The sequence below is a fragment of the Canis lupus genome, chromosome 19 (assembly GCF_048164855.1).
Source record: "Canis lupus baileyi chromosome 19, mCanLup2.hap1, whole genome shotgun sequence".
NCBI lineage: Eukaryota > Metazoa > Chordata > Mammalia > Carnivora > Canidae > Canis > Canis lupus.
In genome coordinates this window covers 21,830,585-21,852,704 of record NC_132856.1, presented here as the reverse complement: position 1 = coordinate 21,852,704, position 22,120 = coordinate 21,830,585, and the positions used below count along the sequence as shown (strand labels likewise).

At 44.5% G+C, this 22,120-nt stretch overlaps 1 protein-coding gene and 1 long non-coding RNA gene across 2 annotated transcripts; one reads left to right on the top strand and one right to left on the bottom strand.

Annotated features, from left to right (window-relative positions):
* Positions 1 to 7,601: 7,601 nt before the first annotated feature.
* On the bottom strand, positions 7,602 to 9,073 carry LOC140609995 (uncharacterized). Its single transcript, XR_012011785.1, has 3 exons — positions 8,985 to 9,073; positions 8,803 to 8,886; positions 7,602 to 8,593 (listed from the first exon to the last, which is right to left on the bottom strand). It is a non-coding gene; the product is annotated as an uncharacterized lncRNA (long non-coding RNA).
* A 786-nt stretch (positions 9,074 to 9,859) lies between these two features.
* Positions 9,860 to 12,497, top strand: GPR27 (G protein-coupled receptor 27). The gene has a single exon (XM_072785398.1). It carries the CDS (start codon positions 9,860 to 9,862, stop codon positions 11,021 to 11,023), a length of 1,164 nt encoding a protein of 387 aa, XP_072641499.1. The 3' UTR covers positions 11,024 to 12,497.
* The last annotated feature ends 9,623 nt before the right edge of the window (positions 12,498 to 22,120 follow it).

Below are 22,120 nucleotides of genomic sequence, written 5' to 3'. Positions count from 1 at the left end.
TGCCTCTCTCTCTCTCTCTCTCTCTCTCTCTCTCTCTCATGAATAAATAAAATCTTAAAAAAAAACTTAAAAAAAAACCCAAAAGAATAAAAAGACAAGCCACCAACCAAGAGAAAATATTTGCGAATCATGTGTCTGAAAAAGAACTTGTTTCCAGAATACATAAAGAACTCTCAAAAGTCAATGATAAAAAAATTTAGTGACCTAATTAAAAAGACATGGGCAAAAATTTGAACAGACTCATTAGAAAAGGAGATATATGGATGGCAGATGAGCACATGAAAAGATGCTCAACATCATTAGTCATTATTTTCAACCTGGTACAATTCTATTCCCAGCCAAACTATTACAGAATTAAGATAAAATAAGGGCATTTTCAGGTGTGTAAAATCTTAAAACTAATTACCTCCAAGCCACCTTTCTCAGGAAGTTCCTGATGTACATACAACCACCTAAAAATAAAATGAAAGAACAAAACAAGAAAGAGGAAGATGCAGGTTTCAGGAAATGGGAGATTTCACACAGCAGGGGAGTAAAGAGGCCAGCATGATTTTGATGGAAAGTGCCAGGGCAACAGCTGTGCAGAGAACTGTCCAGACCAGAGAGAAGAGAAGGAAGGTTCAGGAGAGAGGTCGCCAAGGATGAAAACACTACCAATCAAACAAAAAAAACAAAATAGAACCAAAAAACAAAAATATTACACCAAAAGCCAAAACAACAACAACAACAAACAAACCAAAAAAAACCCCTACCCTATTACCGATCGACTGGATGGACGATGAGAAACCACAAGATTCTGTCAGAAAGCCCAAGGTCAAAGTGGCACATACCACACATTAAGGGGGAGGGAGAAGAAAAGACAATTATTCGCGTTAAGGAACAACAAAAAAGTGGTACAATTAATAAAATGCATTACGTGATTCAGCTGTGAAGTACACTAGGCCACGTGGAATTTCACGATTGCACACCTCACTAATGCTAAGCGGACTTGTACTCATTAAGTGAGCTTTATGCACGTTAGAAAGTTATGAAAGTGTCAGGGTGGGGATGGGGGTTCAGAGAAATGTAGCTGTTTAACCATAATGTCAAATAAGAAATGTGCCAAAATCATAGCTTCTGTGTGACCTGTTTCACCATTCAAGTCGGCCTGCCTGGTCTATAAGCAGGGATCTTATTTTTGCAGATGCTCTCCCCAAAAACGGTAAAAATTCTGGCCAATGAAAGAGCCTGTCTCTACCTTATCTAAGTCAACACCCAGTGCAAAGGCTGGTGGTAAGGGGGAGAGAGAATTTGTACGCGTGTAGGATGTGTACGGGTAGAGAGGGTGGGTATTTTAAATAGTTTCCTTTTTCCTTACAAGAAAGTCGTTGCATAATAGGTAAAAGCAAATCAAGAAATAGTAGGTATATCCCTAGAGATCTGTCTTGTGGGCCTCAGTTCTACAGCTCCGTGCATTTTATAGGGATGTACCCCACAAATCTGTTATCTTACAAAGTACCATCTCTAATTCTCTAGAGTAACCATAATCAATGCATGATGTAACTTTTGAGCAAATAGGACAGAGATTGGAGAGAGGATTGTAGCAGTAGAGCTTTGATACATGCTATTCACACCCTTAGTCCATACACAGGAGGAGGACAGTCAAGGAACAGGTGTGACCCTACAATCTTCCACATTCACAGTAGCAACCTTGTCCAGGCTGGTGGTCACATTCAATCTCTAAGGAGCAAACTTTAGGGTCACGCCACGACTTAACCACTAGAGGGAGTTTAAACAGCTATTAAACATAATGGGAAAAAGAGGGGGTCATATAAAAGGAAGCTTTTTTCTCACTCAGAGCCATGTCTGTAACTCTTAGGAAAAAATTATGATAGAAATACAAAAAGAAAAAATCAGAGTTTAAATGGTGATAACATGTTAGCGTCGATTTTTTTTTTCAAGATTGGAAGTGTTCATTTTCGGGTGATTAAAATATTGCCTATAGCATAGTGGTTTTTCTCAACTCTGTCAGGTAGTACAAGCCCCAGCTTAATATTTATATGATAATGATAGGTTTTCCTTCATTATGTATTCATCGACGCAGCCCTGTATATATTTATTAAGGGTTCAGGCTTGCAGGCCAGATAGTCTTGATTGTGACCTTACTTCACCACTTTGTGCTGTGTGACCACAGACTGTGTGATTATCTGCTCTAATTAACATGAGACTCAGGGTTCCTCTTCTGTAAAATGTGGGTACAGGGTTTGTAGGCGTGAATTACATAATGTATGCAAAACACCTGAGAGCATTAGCAGATCTAAAAAAGAATAGTTTTCTAGTGGACAGTGCAATATAGGGCAACTGACTAAATTAAGAATTTAACCCCTCCTTTCAAGTTCACGTCTGCACCAAAGCATGTAAATGCTGAAGTGGACCAAAGAGGCAACATGTGACCACAGGGCAAGGCATGAGTTATCTCTGTGGCCAACCCCAGGAACAGACATATGAATTCACACCTCAAAGGCCTATATTCACTCAGAAAGAACTAACAAGAAATCCCCGTTACTTTCCAGGGCCCTAGCTACCATTCATTCATTCATTCATTCATGGGGCTTGAACTCCCGACCCTGAGATCAAGACTTGAACAGAGATCAAGAGTCGGACGCTTAATTGACTGAGCCACCTACATGCCCCTAGCCATCCACTTTTTAATAAGGTCACTGCCAAAGGACACAGAGATGATCTGAATTTATTATGAATTTTTTCAATTCTATCTTTCCTTCGACATTCACAGAGCTGTGCAACTATCACCACTATCTGACCTTAGAACATTTTCCACATCTCCCCAAACAAACCCAGTACCCCATTAGCAGTCACTCTCTCTAATCTCTTCTACCTGCAGGCCTTAGCAACCACCGATCTACTTTCCGTCTACATGGATTTGGCTATTTGGCGTTTTGTATACACAGAATCACATAACATGTAGTCTTCTGTATTTTGGGTTCTTTCATTTAGCCTAACATTTTCAAGGTTCATCCATATTGCCACAAGTATCAGCACTTCATTCCTGTTTATGAGTGGATATTCCATTGTACGGATATGCCATATTTTCTTTATCCACTCATCCACAGATGGACATCTGGATTGTTTCCTCCTTCTGGCTCTTCTGAAAAATGCTTCCATAAACAGTTGCGCACAAATTTTTATGTGGACATTATTTCATTTCTCTTGAGTATATATCTAGGAGTCTAACTGGGTCATATGGTAACTCTATATTTAACTGTTGAGGAATTGCCAAACTATTTTCCGAAGCACCTGAATCAAGTTACATTCCCACCAGCATTGCAGGAAGGTTCTAATTTCTCCACATCATCACCAACATTTGTTATTGTCTGTCTTTTTGATAATAGCCTTCCCAGTTGGTGTGCAGTGGTATGTCACTGTGGTTTTGATTTGCATTTTCCTAATGACTAATGATGGTAAGCATTTTTCCTTGACCTTATTGGCCATTTGTGTATCTTTCTAAGGAAATGCCTATTCAATTTGCTTGGCCCATTTTTAAAATTGGGTTATTTGTCTTTTTACTGTTGAGTTATAAGAGTTCTTTATCCTGTACATAAGTCCCTCATTGGATATGTAACCTAAAAATATTTTCTCTAATTCTGTAGGTTGTCTTTTCACTTTCTTGAAGGTATTTTTTGAAATACAAACTTTAAAATTTTTTTAGTAAAATCCAATTTATCTATTTTTCCTTTTGTTACTTATCTCTTTTCTGGTACATCAAAGAAATCACTGCCTAATCGAAAGTCATGAATATTTACTCCTATATTTTCTTCTAAATGCTTTATAGTTTTAGGTTTTACTTCTAGGGCTATGATCCATTTTGAGTTGATTTTTTGTATACGGTGTGAAGCAGGGGTCCAACTTCATTCTTTTGCATATGCAGAACACCAACCATTAAAAGAGTTTTCACTACAGTGCTACAACACACCATTCATAGACACAAAAAGATAATCATTCAATAAATACATGCAGCAAGAACAATATTTTGGGATATGAACTGACACTTTTCTTCTTCTATTTTCCCTATTCCTTCCCTACATTCAAGCACATAGCCAGCAGGCTTCCTTGCCTAGGACAGGTTTATGTCAGGGTAGCCTCTCGGCTATTTTCCCAAACACCTAAGCTCTGGAACTATAGATCCCTAGGGGAATTGATCTAATCCCAGAAAAAGAAGGAAAAACTGTTTTTTCCCTTTGACAGTGTAGACTGGGAGCCTCCAGAGATAAGTAGAAGGGAGGAGAAGGCGGTACTGAGAGACAGGGGATCTGTACTTGGTTTGCCAGGCATACTGCTGAGAGGATGTGTGGATACATCTATATACCATGTGCATCTCACCTCAGATTCTCAACCCTAAGTCTGGCATGAGGCAAATAAGAATCACTATACCACAATAGTTTATAAGGACAGGAACAATATGGCAACAACTGACCACACGTCGAATGGAATACCCCACATACACATGCACACGCTATCCTTTTTTTTTTTTAAGATTTTATTTATTCATGAGAGACACACACACACACACACACACACAGAGAGAGAGAGGCAGACACATAGGCAGAGGGAGAATGGAGACAGGCTCCATGCAGGTAGCCCGAAGGGGCACTTGATCTGATCCCAGGACTCCGGGATCACGCCCTGAGCCAAAGGCAGACGCCCAACTGCTGAGTCACCCAGGTGTCCCTGCACATGCTACATCCTTAATGCTTGCATACTGTGCAGTCTGGGCACTACCGTGGAACTATGGAACATCTGAAGAAGCAAGGAGCCATGATGAAACCCAAGAAGCACTTATAAGATTACATTTTCTTTCCCCACCAACAAGGCAAAATAGTAACTCAGAGTCAGAAATTAGGTTTCTAGGAAGCAGTTACAGTTCTTGTGCCCTTGATTTTATAGACTGACATTCATACCTGCCACATAAATACTGAGAACCCACTATGTATAGGGCATCCTGTTAGTCTAAGTTGGGGAAGAAAATATAGAAGTTAATCAAGACATGGTTAGCCAAGGCATTTATAGTCTGGTAAGAGCAAATGAGAATAACTGTAGTAGTTACTCATTACACATCACCTGTGTGCACACCATGTGCTATATTCCTTGTAAATGGTTTGCATTTAGTGGAATCTTCCTCACAACAGGCCTCTGAGATTCGGAGGTTTAAAGATGGCAAAGGACGTGGCTAAGGATGCACACTAGCAATGTGTGGGACTTGGATATGAACCAAGGCACACTAACTCCGGGTCCATTTTCATTGCTGAAGTTACATCTCCCTCCCACAGAGAGGCTAATGTGAGTGTCATCCTTTGATAACCCAACATCCATTGGATATAGACTCTGGCTCATGTTTTCTCAGAGTTACGATGGGGTTAAGTCAAACCAGTCTTCTCTAAGTTGGTATTTGATGCACTCATTGCGAGATGACTGGCCAGGGGCCTGAGGCTGGACAAGAGACGAGAGTCAAATTGGCTCTCTTGACAATGAGACCCATGGCTTTGACTGTATTTGTCAAGATGGGTCCACCAGTTCCTCCCAACGGTCTGGATTTCCATTACCATTGACACCATCTACATGTGCAGCAAAAGAAGTGACACGGTTGATTTGGGGGTGAAATCTCAACTTTTCTATCTATGTACAAAAGGAAGAATTTGGTTATAAGCAAAACAAACATTTTGCTTGTAGAGAAAAATCTCATAGAGCTGTTCTGAGATGCAGGAACTTAAGCCCGTGCCTAAGAAACTATTTTAAATTCTTGTCTGATGCTTCCTAGAAACAATAAAAGGAAAATAAGTTGATTCTGGCAATAAAATGTTAATAGTTTTTCCTTAAGTATTAATCTACTGAACAAATGTTGAGAATGAAAGCAGCAGTCATATAAATGCTGTGGGAGCCATGATTTATGTATTTTCTTTTGTTGCTTCTGCTATTTGATCCCGGGCAAATGACTAAACCAAATCTCAAATCCCAAAAAGAAGCATACTGAACCCACAGGGAGAAGGAGGAAACACCGGGAAATCTAACTTATAAGAGATGAAGGTCCCTTTTCTGAAGAATAAACTCTCCGCATTTGGGATTATATAAACATTTAACTTTCATTTTCTCATAGATGCACTGAACGTCATTGCTGACAAAGCTCTGAAATCAGTTGATCCACTGTCTGATTTTGTAAATGTCAATAGCTCAGATTCCATGAAGTGAAGTGAGTCCAAAGTCATGTGTTCATTAAGACAAATAATATTATGATTTCGAGTAAGCAGGAAGGGTATTGACCTAGGAGTAAAAAGACTCAGATTCTCCTTTGCGCTTAGCCATTAATGTGATTCTATTTATAAAATGAAAGCATTGGATCAGATGGTTTTGAAAAGTCCTTTCCTCTCTGAAGGGGCTATAATGCTGTGAGCATGAACGTTGGTGGTTCTTGCTTGTTCTTCTTTCTAGAAACTCAATAACTTTCTTTGCAGTTATGATAAAGAGGCAATATGTATCAAAGTTATGAGTTTGGGCTCTGAGAGTCAGACTCTGCCTCCCAATCCCGTCACAGGTATGTGATTCCTGAACAAATTACTTAACCTGTCTGCCTCATCTGCAAAATGAACTGTCACAGTACCTACTACATTTGGCCCTTAAAATGATTAAATGAAATAACACACGTCAGGAAATCAACACAGTGCACAGCACATAGCAAACAGTCAACCGAGGTTGCCTTTAATATTACCGTAAAGGAACCAAATCTGTTGTCTTTGTTTGGGTTTTAAGAAGGCATCCCTTCCTCGGGGCAGAAGTAGCCCAGGTGCTAAGGTCCGTATCAAGGTAGGATCCCATTCTTGGCTACGTTTCTGGCTTTAAAAAACAAAATAAAAAAAAAATAAATAAAAAAAAAATAAAAAAATAAAAAAAAATAAATAAATAAAAAAAAATAAAAAAAAAAAATAAAAAACAAAATAATAGGGGTGCCTGGGTGGCTCAGTGGTTAAGCGTCTGCCTTTGGCTCAGGGCAAGATCCCAGGGTCCTGAGATAGAGTCCTGCATCAGGCTCCCTGTGCGGAGCCTGCTTCTCCCTTTGCTTATGTCTCTCTGCCTCTCTCTCTCTCTCTTTCTCGTGAATAAATAAATAAAATTGTTAAAAAAAAAAAAAAAAAACCAACAGCAGCAGCAACAAAAACAATTTCTCAATCTCCCTTCCTGCTGCTAGTGGTAGCCAATGATGTGTTTGTTATAACAGAGGACTTCTAAAAAGCTCTTCAGAGGGAGCCTACTTAGATGGCAGGATCACTTTTACGCTTTCTTTCTTTTCCTTTGTTTTTGCCTGGAATGCTGAAGCAATGGCTGGAGTGTCAGCAGCTTATTGATCACAAGGGAAGGGCTAAAAGCATTTCAGAAATTCAGTCCTAGGGCCAATAATGCAATGCCAGCAACCATTGACCTCTGGACTTCTTGTTTCATGAGGAAAATAAATGCACATTCACATTTAAGCTACCATTATCAAAATCCAATTCCTAACCAAAATATCCTCCATAATATATTTCTCTTTTCTGCCAACAAATATTTGCAGACCTACCTGGTCAGGCACCCACTTGTTCCTGGTGCATCTCAGCTCCAGGGATGCGCGCCCCCCCACCCCCGCCCTTGAGGGGTCCTAAGTCAGACTGTCATTGGTCATCACTTGTTTTTACAAAAGGTCTAAACTGTCCTCATGGTCATCACTTGTTTTTACAAAAGGTCTAAACTGTCCTCATGGTCCTTGCTACTCAGTGTGGTGTGTGGACCAGTAGCATTAGTGTCACCTAGGAACCTGTCAGAATTGCAAGATCTCTGTCTCCATCCCAGAATTACTGAGTCAGAATCTGCATTTTAACAGGATCCCAGTGATTTCTGTGCACATTAAAGTCTGGGGCTCTGAGCCTGTTTCCAAGCTCTACCCTGTCCTTCCTCTTAATTAAGCACTACTGCTACCAGAATCTTCCTGAAGCACAGCTCTAACAATGTCACTCTTCTTGGAACACTTCAGGTCACCTCACTGCCTAGACTGAAATTTAGACTCCTTAGGCCTGATGGCCGAGGCCTTGTATGATCTTATGTTGTCTTGGAAATGCCCATGAAATTGCGTGGGGTGCACACAGTCGGTGGACAATAAATAATGCTCTGCATAAAAGAAAAAAAAAAAAGAGTGTACCTGAGAAACAACATATTCCTTGATTCTGACTTTGCTAGGCTGGGGAATTCAGTAGTATAAAAAACAAAAAAACAAAAAAAACAAAACCCAAACATGGTCACTTGCCTTCATGGAGCTTACAGACTGATTGGAAGGAGAGAATTTTTTTTTAAATAAATAAATCTATGAGATGATAAACGATAAGGGCTCTGAAGAAAATGAGCAGGCAGGGATATGGAAGGGGGCGGACTGGTCAGAAGGATGGCCCACACCGTGGGAAGCCTGCTGTGGGGCTGGACCAGGCGGAGGGAATGGCACGTGCAAAGGCTTGCGAGGGTCCGGTGTGTCTCAGGGTGGGAACAGGGGCTGCCCTTGCAGGATCATCCAGAAAACAGACTCCTGTTGGGGGGAGGGGGGGCGGGAAGGTGTCACGGGGTGCACCTTCCAATGCACTTCGGAGAAAAAGCTGAATTTCTGTCCCCTGCCATATAATTCTTCCCGGGGACCACAGGTGAGGCCCAGAGCCAGGGCGCGCTGCAGCGTCGCTGGGAGTCCGGCCCCGGACATCAGACCTGGTGGAATCTGAATCCCAGCCCGGGCCCGCTTACTGGCTCTCGACTCCCGGGCGCCCCCGAGCTTCTGCGCCCTCGGGTATTCAAGTGATGCTACGAATGGGACCAACTTTGCGGTGACTGTGAACGAACGTCAGGGAAATAACGCTTGTGAAGCTCCCCCAGGAAACTGCCGCCCCCTCCCCCCTTCCCCCCCCCCCCCCCCCGTCAGCGCTCACCTGAACGGCAGCGGCCACGGGACACTGCGATGGTACCGGCCGCTGCTGCCCATCACTAGCGGGCGGGCGGACGGCTCGGCGCCCGGTCCCCGTCCCCGCCCCCGCCCCCGCCCCGCCCCGGGGGCCTCCCGGACCCTGCCCGCCCTGGCCACCTCCCCCTGCGCGCGGCCCCCGTGACCCCAGCGCGGGCGCCGGACGCCGCCGCCGGACCCCCGTTACCTGGGGGGCCAGACGCGACTGGTCGCCGCCGCCTTGCGTCCTGGGCCCTGCCTCCCTCCCGGCCCGCGGCTGCCGCGGCGGCGCCCCCAGCCCAGCCCGGCCCGGCCCGGACGCGGCGGCGGCGGCGGCGGCGGCGGCCACGCTGCGCGCTCCGGCGGAGGGGAGGGGGCTCGGCGGCGGGAGCGGGAGCGGGAGCGGCGGGAGCAGCGGCGGCGGCGGCGGCGGCGGCGGCGGGCCCGGCGGGGGGCAGAGCCTAGAGGCGCGGCGGCGGCGGAGGATGCGGGGGGCTGCGGGCGGCGGCGCGGCCCTGTCCGCAGTGAAGCCCGCGGCGCCCGGGGTGCAGGGAGTGGCCGCCGCCTCCTGCGCGCATCATTGCTGAGATGGCGGCGGCGGCGGCGGCGGCGGGAGCGGGAGCGGGAGCGGGAGCGCGGCGGCGGCTCGGGGAGCCCGGGAGGGGCCAGCGGGGCGCGGGCTGAGCCCCGCCGGCCGGGAGCTCGGCCGCGGGCCCCTCGCGGCGGTGGAGGCGGCGGAGGAGGCGGCGGCGGCGGAGGAGGAGGAGGCGGCGGCGGCGGCGGAGGAGCCCGGCCGCGCGGCCCCGGGGAGCGGCGAGGCCCGGAGCGACCCCGCGGCGGAGCGCACGGCCTGCGGAGGCCGCGATGGCGAACGCTAGCGAGCCGGGCGGCGGCGGCGGCGGCGGCGGCGGCGGCGGGGGCGAGGCGGCGGCGCTGGGCCTGAAGCTGGCCACGCTCAGCCTGCTGCTGTGCGTGAGCCTGGCGGGCAACGTGCTGTTCGCGCTGCTGATCGTGCGGGAGCGCAGCCTGCACCGCGCGCCGTACTACCTGCTGCTCGACCTGTGCCTGGCCGACGGGCTGCGCGCGCTCGCCTGCCTCCCGGCCGTCATGCTGGCGGCGAGGCGCGCGGCGGCCGCGGCGGGGGCGCCGCCGGGCGCGCTGGGCTGCAAGCTGCTGGCCTTCCTGGCCGCGCTCTTCTGCTTCCACGCCGCCTTCCTGCTGCTGGGCGTGGGCGTCACCCGCTACCTGGCCATCGCGCACCACCGCTTCTACGCCGAGCGCCTGGCCGGCTGGCCGTGCGCCGCGATGCTGGTGTGCGCCGCCTGGGCGCTGGCGCTGGCCGCGGCCTTCCCGCCCGTGCTGGACGGCGGCGGCGGCGGCGGCGGCGGCGGCGACGACGAGGACGCGCCCTGCGCCCTGGAGCAGCGGCCCGACGGCGCCCCGGGCGCGCTCGGCTTCCTGCTGCTGCTGGCCGTGGTGGTGGGCGCCACGCACCTGGTCTACCTCCGCCTGCTCTTCTTCATCCACGACCGCCGCAAGATGCGGCCCGCGCGCCTCGTGCCCGCCGTCAGCCACGACTGGACCTTCCACGGCCCCGGCGCCACCGGCCAGGCGGCCGCCAACTGGACGGCGGGCTTCGGCCGCGGCCCCACGCCGCCCGCGCTCGTGGGCATCCGCCCCGCGGGGCCCGGCCGCGGCGCGCGCCGCCTCCTCGTGCTGGAGGAGTTCAAGACCGAGAAGAGGCTGTGCAAGATGTTCTACGCCGTCACCCTGCTCTTCCTGCTGCTCTGGGGGCCCTACGTCGTGGCCAGCTACCTGCGGGTCTTGGTGCGGCCCGGCGCCGTCCCCCAGGCCTACCTGACGGCCTCCGTGTGGCTCACCTTCGCCCAGGCCGGCATCAACCCTGTCGTGTGCTTCCTCTTCAACAGGGAGCTGCGGGACTGCTTCAGGGCCCAGTTCCCCTGCTGCCAGAGCCCGCAGACCACCCAGGCCACCCTCCCCTGCGATTTGAAAGGCATCGGCTTATGAAAGGGGGTGTCCCCCCCTCCCTCCCTCCACCCGCCCACCCCGCCTTTCCCTTTTGGCTCGGACCGTGGTGTCGTTGCTCCCTCTCCTAGCCCCCTTAATTAATTTTCTAAGCTGCCTTCAAAATGACTCTCCAAAGTGCATAAGCACTTGGACTGTACAGACTACTTTTTTTTCGGGGGGGGGGGTGGACTGGGGGGAGGGATGGGTTTCAATGTTCCAGCCCCACCCCAGCTCCGTGCATTTGTCCTACTAAGTATATTTTCATCCTGACAATAGGCCTTGGAGTCTTTGTACTGGTACTGACATCCTTTATTCCATGTGTTCCCCCCCTCCTTTTTTTCCTTTTCCTTTCTCTTCTTTTTTCTTTTCTTTTTCTTTCTTTCTCTTTCTTTCTTTCTTTCTTTCTTTCTTTCTTTCTTTCTCTTTCTTTCTTTCTTTCTTTCATTCTTTTCTTTCTTTCCTTTTTTTTTTTTTTTTTTTTAAATAAAGGCTAAACTAATTTTCTTCATGCAACGTTTCCTAAAGACCATGGCCAGTTTTCTACAGAAGCTATTTTTGACAACCTCAAGTGGCATTACATTTTGCAGTGAAGTAGAGGAACCTAGGGGGGACTTCACGAGTTTGATTTCTTGAGGGTCTTCTGTTGGAAAGCAGGAGGAAGGGGGGAGATTGTCTTGAGTTCCCTCTGAGTTGCCAGCGGCCGTGGAGTCAGGTCTGGTACTTTGAAAGTGTTGAAAACTTTGTTCGGTAATTGATGATGAATTTAAAGAGCAGAAATGGGAGTGTAAAGTAGCAAGGCAGTGTTTTTTAAGCGGTAACAGGATTTGTTTCCTACCTTACTTTCTACTACTATAAAATACACATCAACAACTGCTCTCTGTATTATACCAATCTTGAGTGGAAACATTTCTGTAAAATTGTAACTTTTAAAAGAGTAAAAGTGTTTTGGTTAGTGATGGTGTGGAGAAAATACAGTATTGCATGTTTTTGTACTGATTGTGGTTCACGGAATGGGAAGGCTCTGAGAAGCAGAGTACTAAATCAGAATTGCTTAGGTATTTTTTGCCAATAAAACTTAAAATACATGTATGGAAACAGCTTGTGCTTTGAGAAGCCCAGTTTTGTTGTCTTAAGAAACTAATTTCCACTTTGAAAAGTGTTCTTTTGTTCATGGTATAAATGAATGGAATATAATGATACTCTACTTCTACAAGACAAAGCATTTCCTTAAAATGTTTGCTAGGTTAAGCTGTGCTGTTCATCTGATGGATATTTTAAATTAATAATGACAACCATAATTTTAAATATTTGTTAGACACATTGCAATCTTAAATGGAAAGACTAAATTCTGCAAGTACTGTATAATATTTTTTGCTTATGATGCTACATTTTTATTAATGTACCTTCCGTTTTGAGGATTTATATCTGTATTTCTCTTTGCATTATACAAATATACCAGTATTTTCATTCTGGAGTGGTTTTTTGTTGCTGTTGTTTGAGGCTGTGACTGGTACTAAGACACTTGTAAATGTGGTATTCATGTTCCATTATCCTTTTAGTGCATGTCTGTTTAGTTTAGTTGACCACCAGCATATTTAAGACATTTGGAGTCTTAAAATGCAGGGTAAGAATCTGCAAATGTTCTCTTTAAAGGAAAGAAGCAGTAGATGTATATACTGTTCTTATGACTTTTTTAAAACGAACATACAAAAACATGGTTTGAGCATTTTAATCAAAATAGCTAAGGGTACAGTAAATATGTTGAAATTTACTGTAGTTGAGCATAATATCAACTAATACGTGTTCAGTCCTAGAGAGTTAAGTCATAATAAGAGTGTGTAGCCAATTTCATTTATTTCTGAGAAATGCATTATTTTGTCTATAAAAGACAATCATTCTGTGAAGAGGGTCTCATATTTGGAAAATATGAGTAACTATTACACTATTTCTCCTCAGGTCATGAGACCAGATGTTAATTATCCAAGGGCCACTTGTCAGAAATCTCAGCTAACCTGAACACAGGCCCAGGAAGTAAACTTAATCTAATGCCCCCACCCCCAGGGATCCAAGTTAAAAAAAATAGAAGTCACTAGTCATTCTATGATTTTCAGAATATTTAGCACCTGGCATGGCTCAGGTACCAAGTCACCTGACTCCTGAACACATCCAGCCTTACACACAGTCTGATGGTTGAGACACCCTTTGGCTCTGTGTATATATGGCTTTAAGTTCATGAATATGTTTTTCTTTCTTTTTTTTTTTTTTAAGATTTTATTTATTCATGAGAGACACACAGAGAGAAAGAGGCAGAAACACAGGCAGAGGGAGAAGCAGGCTCCATGCAGGGAGCCTGACGTGGGACTCAATTCCAGGTCTCCAGGATCACACCCTGGGCTGAAGGTGGCGCTAAACCTCAGGGCCACCGGGGCTGCCCAGAATCTGTTTTTCATAGGAATAATCTGTAAGCCAATGATTCTCAAATTTTAATATTCATTAGAATTACATGAAGTGCTTGCAGAGTTCAGAGATTCTTATTAGGAAGAGTTGAGGTTGGACCCAAGAAAGAACATATTTAAAAAGGGCACCAGTTGGCTGGAGATATCCCAACAGGCCTTTGTTCAGACAAAGGTTTACTTTATTTTTTATTTTTTTTAAATATCTTCAATATTGATTGATTGATTGATGAGAGACACACAGAGAGGCAGAGACACAGGCAGAGGGAGGAGCAGGCTCCATGCAGGAAGCCCGACGACGTGGGACTCGATCCTGGATCTCCAGGATCACACCCTGGGCCGAAGGCGGGCTAAACTGCTGAGCCACCAGGGCTACCCAAAGGTTTACTTTAGATGCCATGTCTACAAACTTAGTTATCTGGTTTTGGTTTTGTTGTGTTTTATTCTGACTAGATGGATGATTTCTAATAAGTGTTCAGGTGAAGAATAATGAGAAATGACAGCCAACTGTAAAGGGAACAGAAGAACAAAGAGAGGCAGTGAAAGGAGCGGTCTATGGGAATAGCATGTAGAGGCAAAAAGCTCCTCACACCTCAACAGCTTTTTGGATCAATGAATTTATTAACATGTACTTTGATTGCTAATTATATTAATAAGACAGCATCAAGAACAAGTTTAGTTGTGTTTCAGAATACTCTACTCATTGTACCAGGACAGGTACAAGGTCTTTGTATAACCTTCCTTTCTCACCTTTTATGTCTTGGAATTAACCTCTTATATCTGAAGGTTTAGTAGCAATTGAGTTGGGGAACAAGGGAGTGAGGACTTTGGATCCAAGGAACAATACATGTAAAGCCATGTTGGTACGACACAGTACAATCTCTTCAGGGCACTGGCAGTGATGGAGTAGCTGGAGGACAGTACCTGGGAAAGGAATGGGAAGAGATGAGACCCAAGGGAGCTGGAAGTCACCGGCATGCATGAGGATTCATGCAGGTAAACACATTGTGCCAAGAGAGTTCAGAGGAGGGGTCTGAACCTAGCCCACGAATAGAGCTCTCTTGTTTCCCTTCCACCCCCACCACTTCCTTTCATTTGGGATGTTTTTGGTGAGGATTAGATGCTTGGAGCCACAGCAGCCATCTTGCAGCCATGAGAAAAGATACTGTCAAAGGAAGAAAGACTTCCTTTGAAATAGCTCATTTGTTTATTTGGGAAGTTAATTTAGCACCTCTCCCCCACCCCCACCCCACCCCCCCACGAGATAAACACGTTGTCACTGCACTTGAAGCAATAAATTTCTTGTGTATAAATCTTCATCAGCATGTCCTGGCATGGAACTACTGGGTCAAAAATAAGAATTTTTAGGTGTTTTGATATATGTCTAAAAGCTTTGCAGAGAAAGGATTAGGTATTCACATTTCCACCTGTATTCCTTTCTAAAAAAATATCTCAAGTGGGGATGCATATAAGTCAATAAGCATAATGGCAAATAATCTCTGTATCCATTATCCAACCTTAACAAGTCTGTCAGTTTCACCATATTGGTTTCCGCTGCCCTTTTCTTTCCTTCTTTTCTTTGTTCCTTTTTTTATTCCCTTTCTCCATTTTTCCCTCCCTCCATTTCCTTTCTTCCTTTCTTTCTCCCTCTTTTAAAGAGAAATAAATTATTTTGCCAAGTCTTTGGTCTCACCCCCACCCCCTACCTTCTCAAAAGCCCTGCCCACTAAGAGATAAAAGGGTCCTGGATCTTAGGGCGGAGTTAGCGGTTTATTTTGCAGGCGATGATTGGATGCGCGGGATTGGGTCTACCCTCTTCAATATTTCTAAAGACGTACATGATAGAGCGCGGACTTCTTTGCCTGCCACTGAAACCCTTTCATTGTCTGGCCCCTCCACGACTTTGGCATCACCGTCTCTGTGCATTTCCAGCTCTTCCTTTTCTGATGACCTTTGTATAAGCTCTCCTTGGAAAGCCCATGTCCTCTTCTCTGTCTGGGAATCCTTCACCAACTCCTCCAGAGTAGAGGCAATATTCACAATATTTAAGACCTGGGATGGCACAGGCATAATTTGCCTGTACATCCATACCCCTGGATCCTGGCTGACCATTGGGTTTGTGCTGAACCCAGATCTAAGACTTGTAGACAAGCCCTTCTTGGCCCAGCCACCCCTCCTCTGAACTCTCTTGGCACAATGTGTTTACCTGCATGAATCCTCATGCATGCCGGTGACTTCCAGCTCCCTTGGGTCTCATCTCTTCCCATTCCTTTCCCAGGTACTGTCCTCCAGCTACTCCATCACTGCCAGTGCCCTGAAGAGATTGTACTGTGTCGTACCAACATGGCTTTACATGTATTGTTCCTTGGATCCAAAGTCCTCACTCCCTTGTTCCCCAACTCAATTGCTACTAAACCTTCAGATATAAGAGGTTAATTCCAAGACATAAAAGGTGAACTAGCTTCCATGGAGAGGGAGAGATCATTCTAGGGCAGACCCTGAAAAATTTTCAAATCTCCAAACCCACTCATTAGATCTGAGTGCCACGGTGGGTTGAATAGCAAACTTCCTATCTTACTGGCATTTTGAGTTGTCTGCATGCCAACATGGCTGAGGTTATAAAATGTAGTGGATGAAAAATGCTGTTCTCCAGTCACCTGGCAGATGTGTCATTCTGTGTCACCTACCAAGACTGCTGAGTTTCAGGATCCCCTTTATGAGGGGTAAAGGAGGTAATGGGAAACCTTCTCTACCCACCCACATACTAGACCACTATTGCACTACTTTTTAGCTGCTTCTGGAGTGAATGGAAGTTAAAGCAAACTCAATCTGAGTCCAAGTGGTTCTTTAAGCCTTTTGTCCAACTAAACAAGACATTTGGGGCCAGCCTAGCCCACGAATAGAGCTCTCTTGTTTCCCTTCCACCCCCACCACTTCCTTTCATTTGGGATGTTTTTGGTGAGGATTAGATGCTTGGAGCCACAGCAGCCATCTTGCAGCCATGAGAAAAGATACTGTCAACATAGTCAAGGTAGCAGACCAGAAAGATAAAAAGAGCAGGCAACTATTTTGGCATTGTTGAGCTGCTTAACCAAACAAGCAAGCTCATATCTACAAACTTCTGGTCTTGAAATAAAAATTACTATTGCATCAGGCACTAATATTGTTCCTTTCTGAAGCAACAACTAACTGCAACAATACTTAAAATATTCAATACCCTTCACTCCTTTGACAGATATGCTAGATATCCTGGAACTGTATTTACAAAGTCAAAAAAATTAGACTTTTTAAAAAGAGATTTTATTTATTTATTTGACAGAGAGCACAAGTAGGCAGAGTGGCAGGCAGAAGGAGAGGGAGAAGCAGGCTTCTTGCAGAGCAGGGAGCCTGATGCAGGGCTCAATCCCGGGACCCTGAGATCACGGCGTGAGCTGAAGGCAGACGCTTAACCGACTGAGCCACCCAGGTGTGCCCCCAAATAAGTACACCAGGTGTACTTATTTAACTCATTCTTTCCAACCATCAGGTCATTCAGCCTATTTACTGTTAAATTAACTTGCCTCTGGTAAAAGTATACTTGACTTGATTTCTTAGAATGAAATAAATCTAGAAAATTAAAAAAATACCTATCACTAGGCTGGTTTTGGTCAGTGTATGTTTAAGATTTTGATTTCATAAATCTAGTGACAAGAAAATGGAAAACCACTTGAATGACTCCATCTACCATAATCAATAGATATTGTAAGCTAATAGGAAGCCAGTTTCTGTGTTGGGCAGGGCAGGAGGACACAGGAGTGTGGAAGGTCCAGTTCTCATGCTAATGAGTTAGCAAGCCAAGTGGAGGAACGTAGCACACATGCCCCAAACCACAAATCAAGTCAGAACATAATAGATGCCAAAAGGGAGATCTAGATAAAGAGCTTGGGGATAATGAGATCAGACATCATAATCAATTGTCTGTGACAGGCCGTAGTCACTCTATCTCTGGTTACCCAAATGAGGAAAGCAGGAAAAACCAGAAGACTGGAACAAAAATTTTCCAGTTTCCATCTTCCCCCTCCTCCTGGGTTCTCGCATTACCTTCTGACTCCCACATTCTCCCCACTCTGGTGTCCATTTTTTAAAAAGATTTTATTTATTCATTCATGAGAATACACAGATAGAAGAGAGAGGCAGAGACACAGGCAGAGGGAGAAGCAGGCTCCATGAAGGGAGCCCGATGTGGGACTCGATCCCGGGTCTCCAGGATCCCACCCTGGGCTGAGCCACCCGGGCTGCCCTGGTATCCATTTTTAAAGTAAATTCCTCCAAGTGAAATAAAACCACATAATTCTCTGCTCAGCATTTTTTGTTCCACTTGTCTCTGAATATTCAAGTCCAGTAAAGAATGTGGTCATTTTAATGGAGGAAATTACACAAAATCTCACCTCAAGAAGAGCCAGCAAAGACATTATTGATCAGAGGAGTCAGAACATAAGAGAAATCAAACAGGTAGTCCTTAAGAAGACCACTCCACTTCCCTCCCAAAAGAATGATAGAGTACCAGTTGACACTACAGAAAGGGTATTTTTGTGTTTTTGGTCAAGGAAAAGGGAGGAGGGAAAAACTTAGTAGGTTTTTGATTCACCCCGTGTCCTGCTTCCAGTCATGTCAGATAAAGAAACAGCTTGAAATTTTTATCTAAAAGTCCCAAGTCTTGAAGTCACTTCAAATTATGCAGTGAAAACATGTGAAAATATTTTAAGTTGCAATGTCAAGGCATAAATGCAATTCTCCTTCTTGGTAACATTAAAGAGACAGGTACATTAAAGCTATAATTATTTAGCTTCTAGGAGTAGTAATTTGGTCATTTATAAATTAAGATTTAAGTGGCCAGTCTACAGTAGGTGAACACGTAAACTGTTGGTTAAATATGTCTCTTAAAATTTCCCTGATTAGTTTCTATTGCCTGAATTATGCCAGTGTGTGTAGCTTTCTAGGATGGGGAATCTTATTTTCTGCCAGAGTATGCTATCTGAGATGCACAGGCTGTTTTTTGGTTAGGACGTGTGTTGGAACCTAGAGAGTGCAATAAACGGTTTCATTTTCTTGAAATACAGATGTGCTGTAATTTCAAAAGGCTTTGAAAAATTATTAAAGTTTCGATGCTGACTTAATACATGCCTTATTAGAACAGTCTCTAGAGATCATGAAATGGAAAATGCATGAGGCGATGAAAATTTTCCTTGTCTTTTTCACTTTTCTCCTTTTATTCCTCCATGTATTTTCCCCATGTGTTTCCTGAGTGCTGACCAATTTACATGGCAGTGTGCTCAGTAGAAGATGAAGAAGGAGAGAGGGAGGAAGCCCTGTCACAGGTATTCATTTGGCAGAGTGACATAAAGAGTGAAACTGTACAGTGTGTAATTCTTTCAACCCACAGTCACAAGCCGTTTAATTAGCATATCTATCTTGAGGAATTATGGGATACCCAGAGCTATTTCTAGAATTTGATTTGCATAATTGTTCTAATCCTTTATGAATATGGTGACATGTGGTCTGACAAAAGATTTTTTTTAATTTCTAAGTTACCTTATAAGTTTTATAAAGATATTAGAATTAAACACCTTTAGATATATATTTAATAACCTGCCTCTATTGAAAGGAACACAATTATACAAAGGCATAATTAGTTTTCCGCTAATGGCATATTACTTTACTTTTTGCTACTTGGAAAAAAACAATGTTGTTCACTGAAAGTTTGTCATTTAAAGTTTTTATCCAGCACCTCTTGGTGAGATTAAAATTCACTTACATATCCTAAGAAAATTTACAATTGTAATGGACTTCAGTGACATTCCCTGTCTTCAAAATTTCTTAATCCATGGGTAGATGACATATTTGAGTTGAGAATGGTGGCAGCAGGAAATGGATTTACACACATTTTCTTAGGTTTGGAATATTAATATTCTCAAGGCCAAAGTGTGTAAGTAAGTTTGACCATTTCTGATTTGAAGATTATTCCTCCATTTGGCTATCGGGTTTTCATAAAGATAGCACTTCGGGACTGTAATAAAGAGGAAAACCCCAATTTGGATATTTGAACACTGACTGCTCTCAAGCCTCACACTCCCCTTAATTATTCGCCCTACAGCTGGACTAGCCGGCCCCAGCAGGTAGGAATTCTCATGTGGACCCTGCCTCTTGGCCACAGTGAAAGCTAAAACCAAGCAAATGGCCTGCCTACTGCCACCTAGGCTGACTTGCACCTGCTCTACTCTCACCAGAAAAATCCCATGATGTGAGTAATAACTTTTGTCATGTCCTTTGGGGGGTGTGCCATCATCAGTCACAAAATGCAAATCAATTTTGGGTAGGGGGTTGATTCTACTCTCTGCAGAACAGTCACTAAAGGAAAACACAGAAGCATCATTTTTAAGATCACAGAATCAAGTATAAAGTACAACACAATGATGCACTTTTGAAAACAAGGACTCCATCTGTATTGGCTGAGGCAGAGGTAGAAGTGTACAAGACCTGAAATAAGTGTGGCTTGATTATTTCTCTGGGGTTCTGGATGACTGCTTCAGGGCATCATCCAGTGACCTGGCTAGTGGGACGGCTCCACTATCTTCCCCAAGTGCCTTCCAGTCTCTGGGACCAAAGTAGCCAGGTTCATTGTTGCATCTTCCTATTGGGGAGGAAGTGGAGGGTATAACTTTTTTTTGAGTGAGTGAGGCAGAGGACTTCTTCTCACATTCCATTCCTAAGAACTCAGTTATATGGTCAACTTGGCCAAGGGTTCTGGTAAGCGAAGGCTCTAGATGTCTAGATGAGTGGCCATGTGCCTAGCAAAAACATTCGGGAGGGAAGGGGAGGAAGAGGAAGAGGAAAGGGAGATAGAGAGAAATAGAAATAGAGAAAGAGGGAAGAGGGAAGGAAGGAAGGAAAGAAGGAAGGAGAGAGAATGGGAAAATGAAGGAATAAATTATGGAAGACAGAGTCCATCAGCCAGCCATGTCTTCCTTTCAAGGATTTTCCCCCTCCTAACCAAATCCAGGAAAATAGGGAATATTAATATGTGCTGTCCAAAGGATTGCTGGTTGCAGACAACATTCAACTCCCCATATCCCAATCGCAACACCATAGTTAGCGTTACTCTTCTGTGAGTCCCTTACTTTGAGCAGTGAATATTTTCTTTTAAAATTTTATACAGGAGCAAATATTCTTTCATATATTCACATTCTGGGCCTGAAATATTTTGCTCCTCTATTTTGAACTCCAACTCGGGATTTCAAAAATGTAACTCGAGTCAGTATTTTAGGAGCACAGGCTGGTTAGTGAAAAGACTTTAGTAAGATCCAAGCAAAGAGCGGTCATTAAAAGGATTGGTATCATCGGTAATACATAAGACTGTGGCTGTCTTTCCCACAGGGGCCCTAGCTATCCAGAACCAAATTGCTTTGCTTCAAGACAACACAGGATAGTTGGAGGTCTCGGGAGGAGGGGCAATGGAGTAGAGCTGGCATTGAGATGGGAACTGCTGATAAGATACTGGAGATGAGTAGGTGAGGCTGTCTTACACAATTTTGTTTACTTTCATATTTAAAAATTTTCATAGTAAAAAGTCTTTGTCTTGTTTGGATGGGCCACGTACGCTCAAGCCAGCCTCAGTTCTGCTGATAGAGAACAGGTCCATGTCCGGTGACACTGAGAAAACTCAATTTGTGAAGCTTCTTCAGTAGCTATTCAAATCTAACATAATAAAAAACACAGTCTTCTCCAACTTTTTCTGGTACAGCTGTAGAGTTTCTATGACAAAAACATTTTTTAAAAAATTGTATATCTTAATTAAGATGGCGAAAATCTAGATTTAAATAAACAATGTGGAAATGTGCTCAGCAATGCACCCCAAAGATGTGAAATCCTTCCTCTACAACCAAGGTTATCTGAGCCCCTTGCCTTAAGCTTTAAAGAGCTTATAAAAAACGGCTTCCTTGTTATAGTAAACAACAGAGCTGATGTACAATGGATATTTCTGTGGTTGGGTATTAAAATGTATCCAATGTTTACCCTTCCATGACTTTGAATACAAATGGTACTTTTTATATTTATCTTATTTTCAGGATAACTGTTTTGTAGAGCCCTATTTGGAGGTTTAACTTTTCTTTAATACTGTCATCTCAAATTCCGTTTGATAGCAAAACAAAATTTATATAAACAGATGGAAAGTATCTTCAGACCAACCCAGTGGTTCTCACAGGGGGACAGTTTACCCCTGCTCATTCACTTGGTAATGTCCAGAGATGTTTCTGGGTGTGACAGCTCAGGGGAACCACTGGCATCTAGTGGGTAGGGGACAGAAGGTACTGCTAAACAGCCTATTAAACACAGGACAGACCCTCACAACAAAAAATGGCCTGGCCCGGAAGGTCAGTGTTGAGAAATCCTGAACTAAAGCGAGTGAATGCCTGGAAATATCCCCCACAGCAGCCATTCCAGGGGGCAGGCCATGCTTTTACCTGGCTGGCACAATTAATGAGTGGATGTTCGAGTCTTCCTTCAAAATCATGAAGTCCGCCATGGACACAACCAACGGTAGATATGCTCTATGTACACGGTATAGATTAGACCATGCCTTTTACCATCAGAAATCATGCCCACA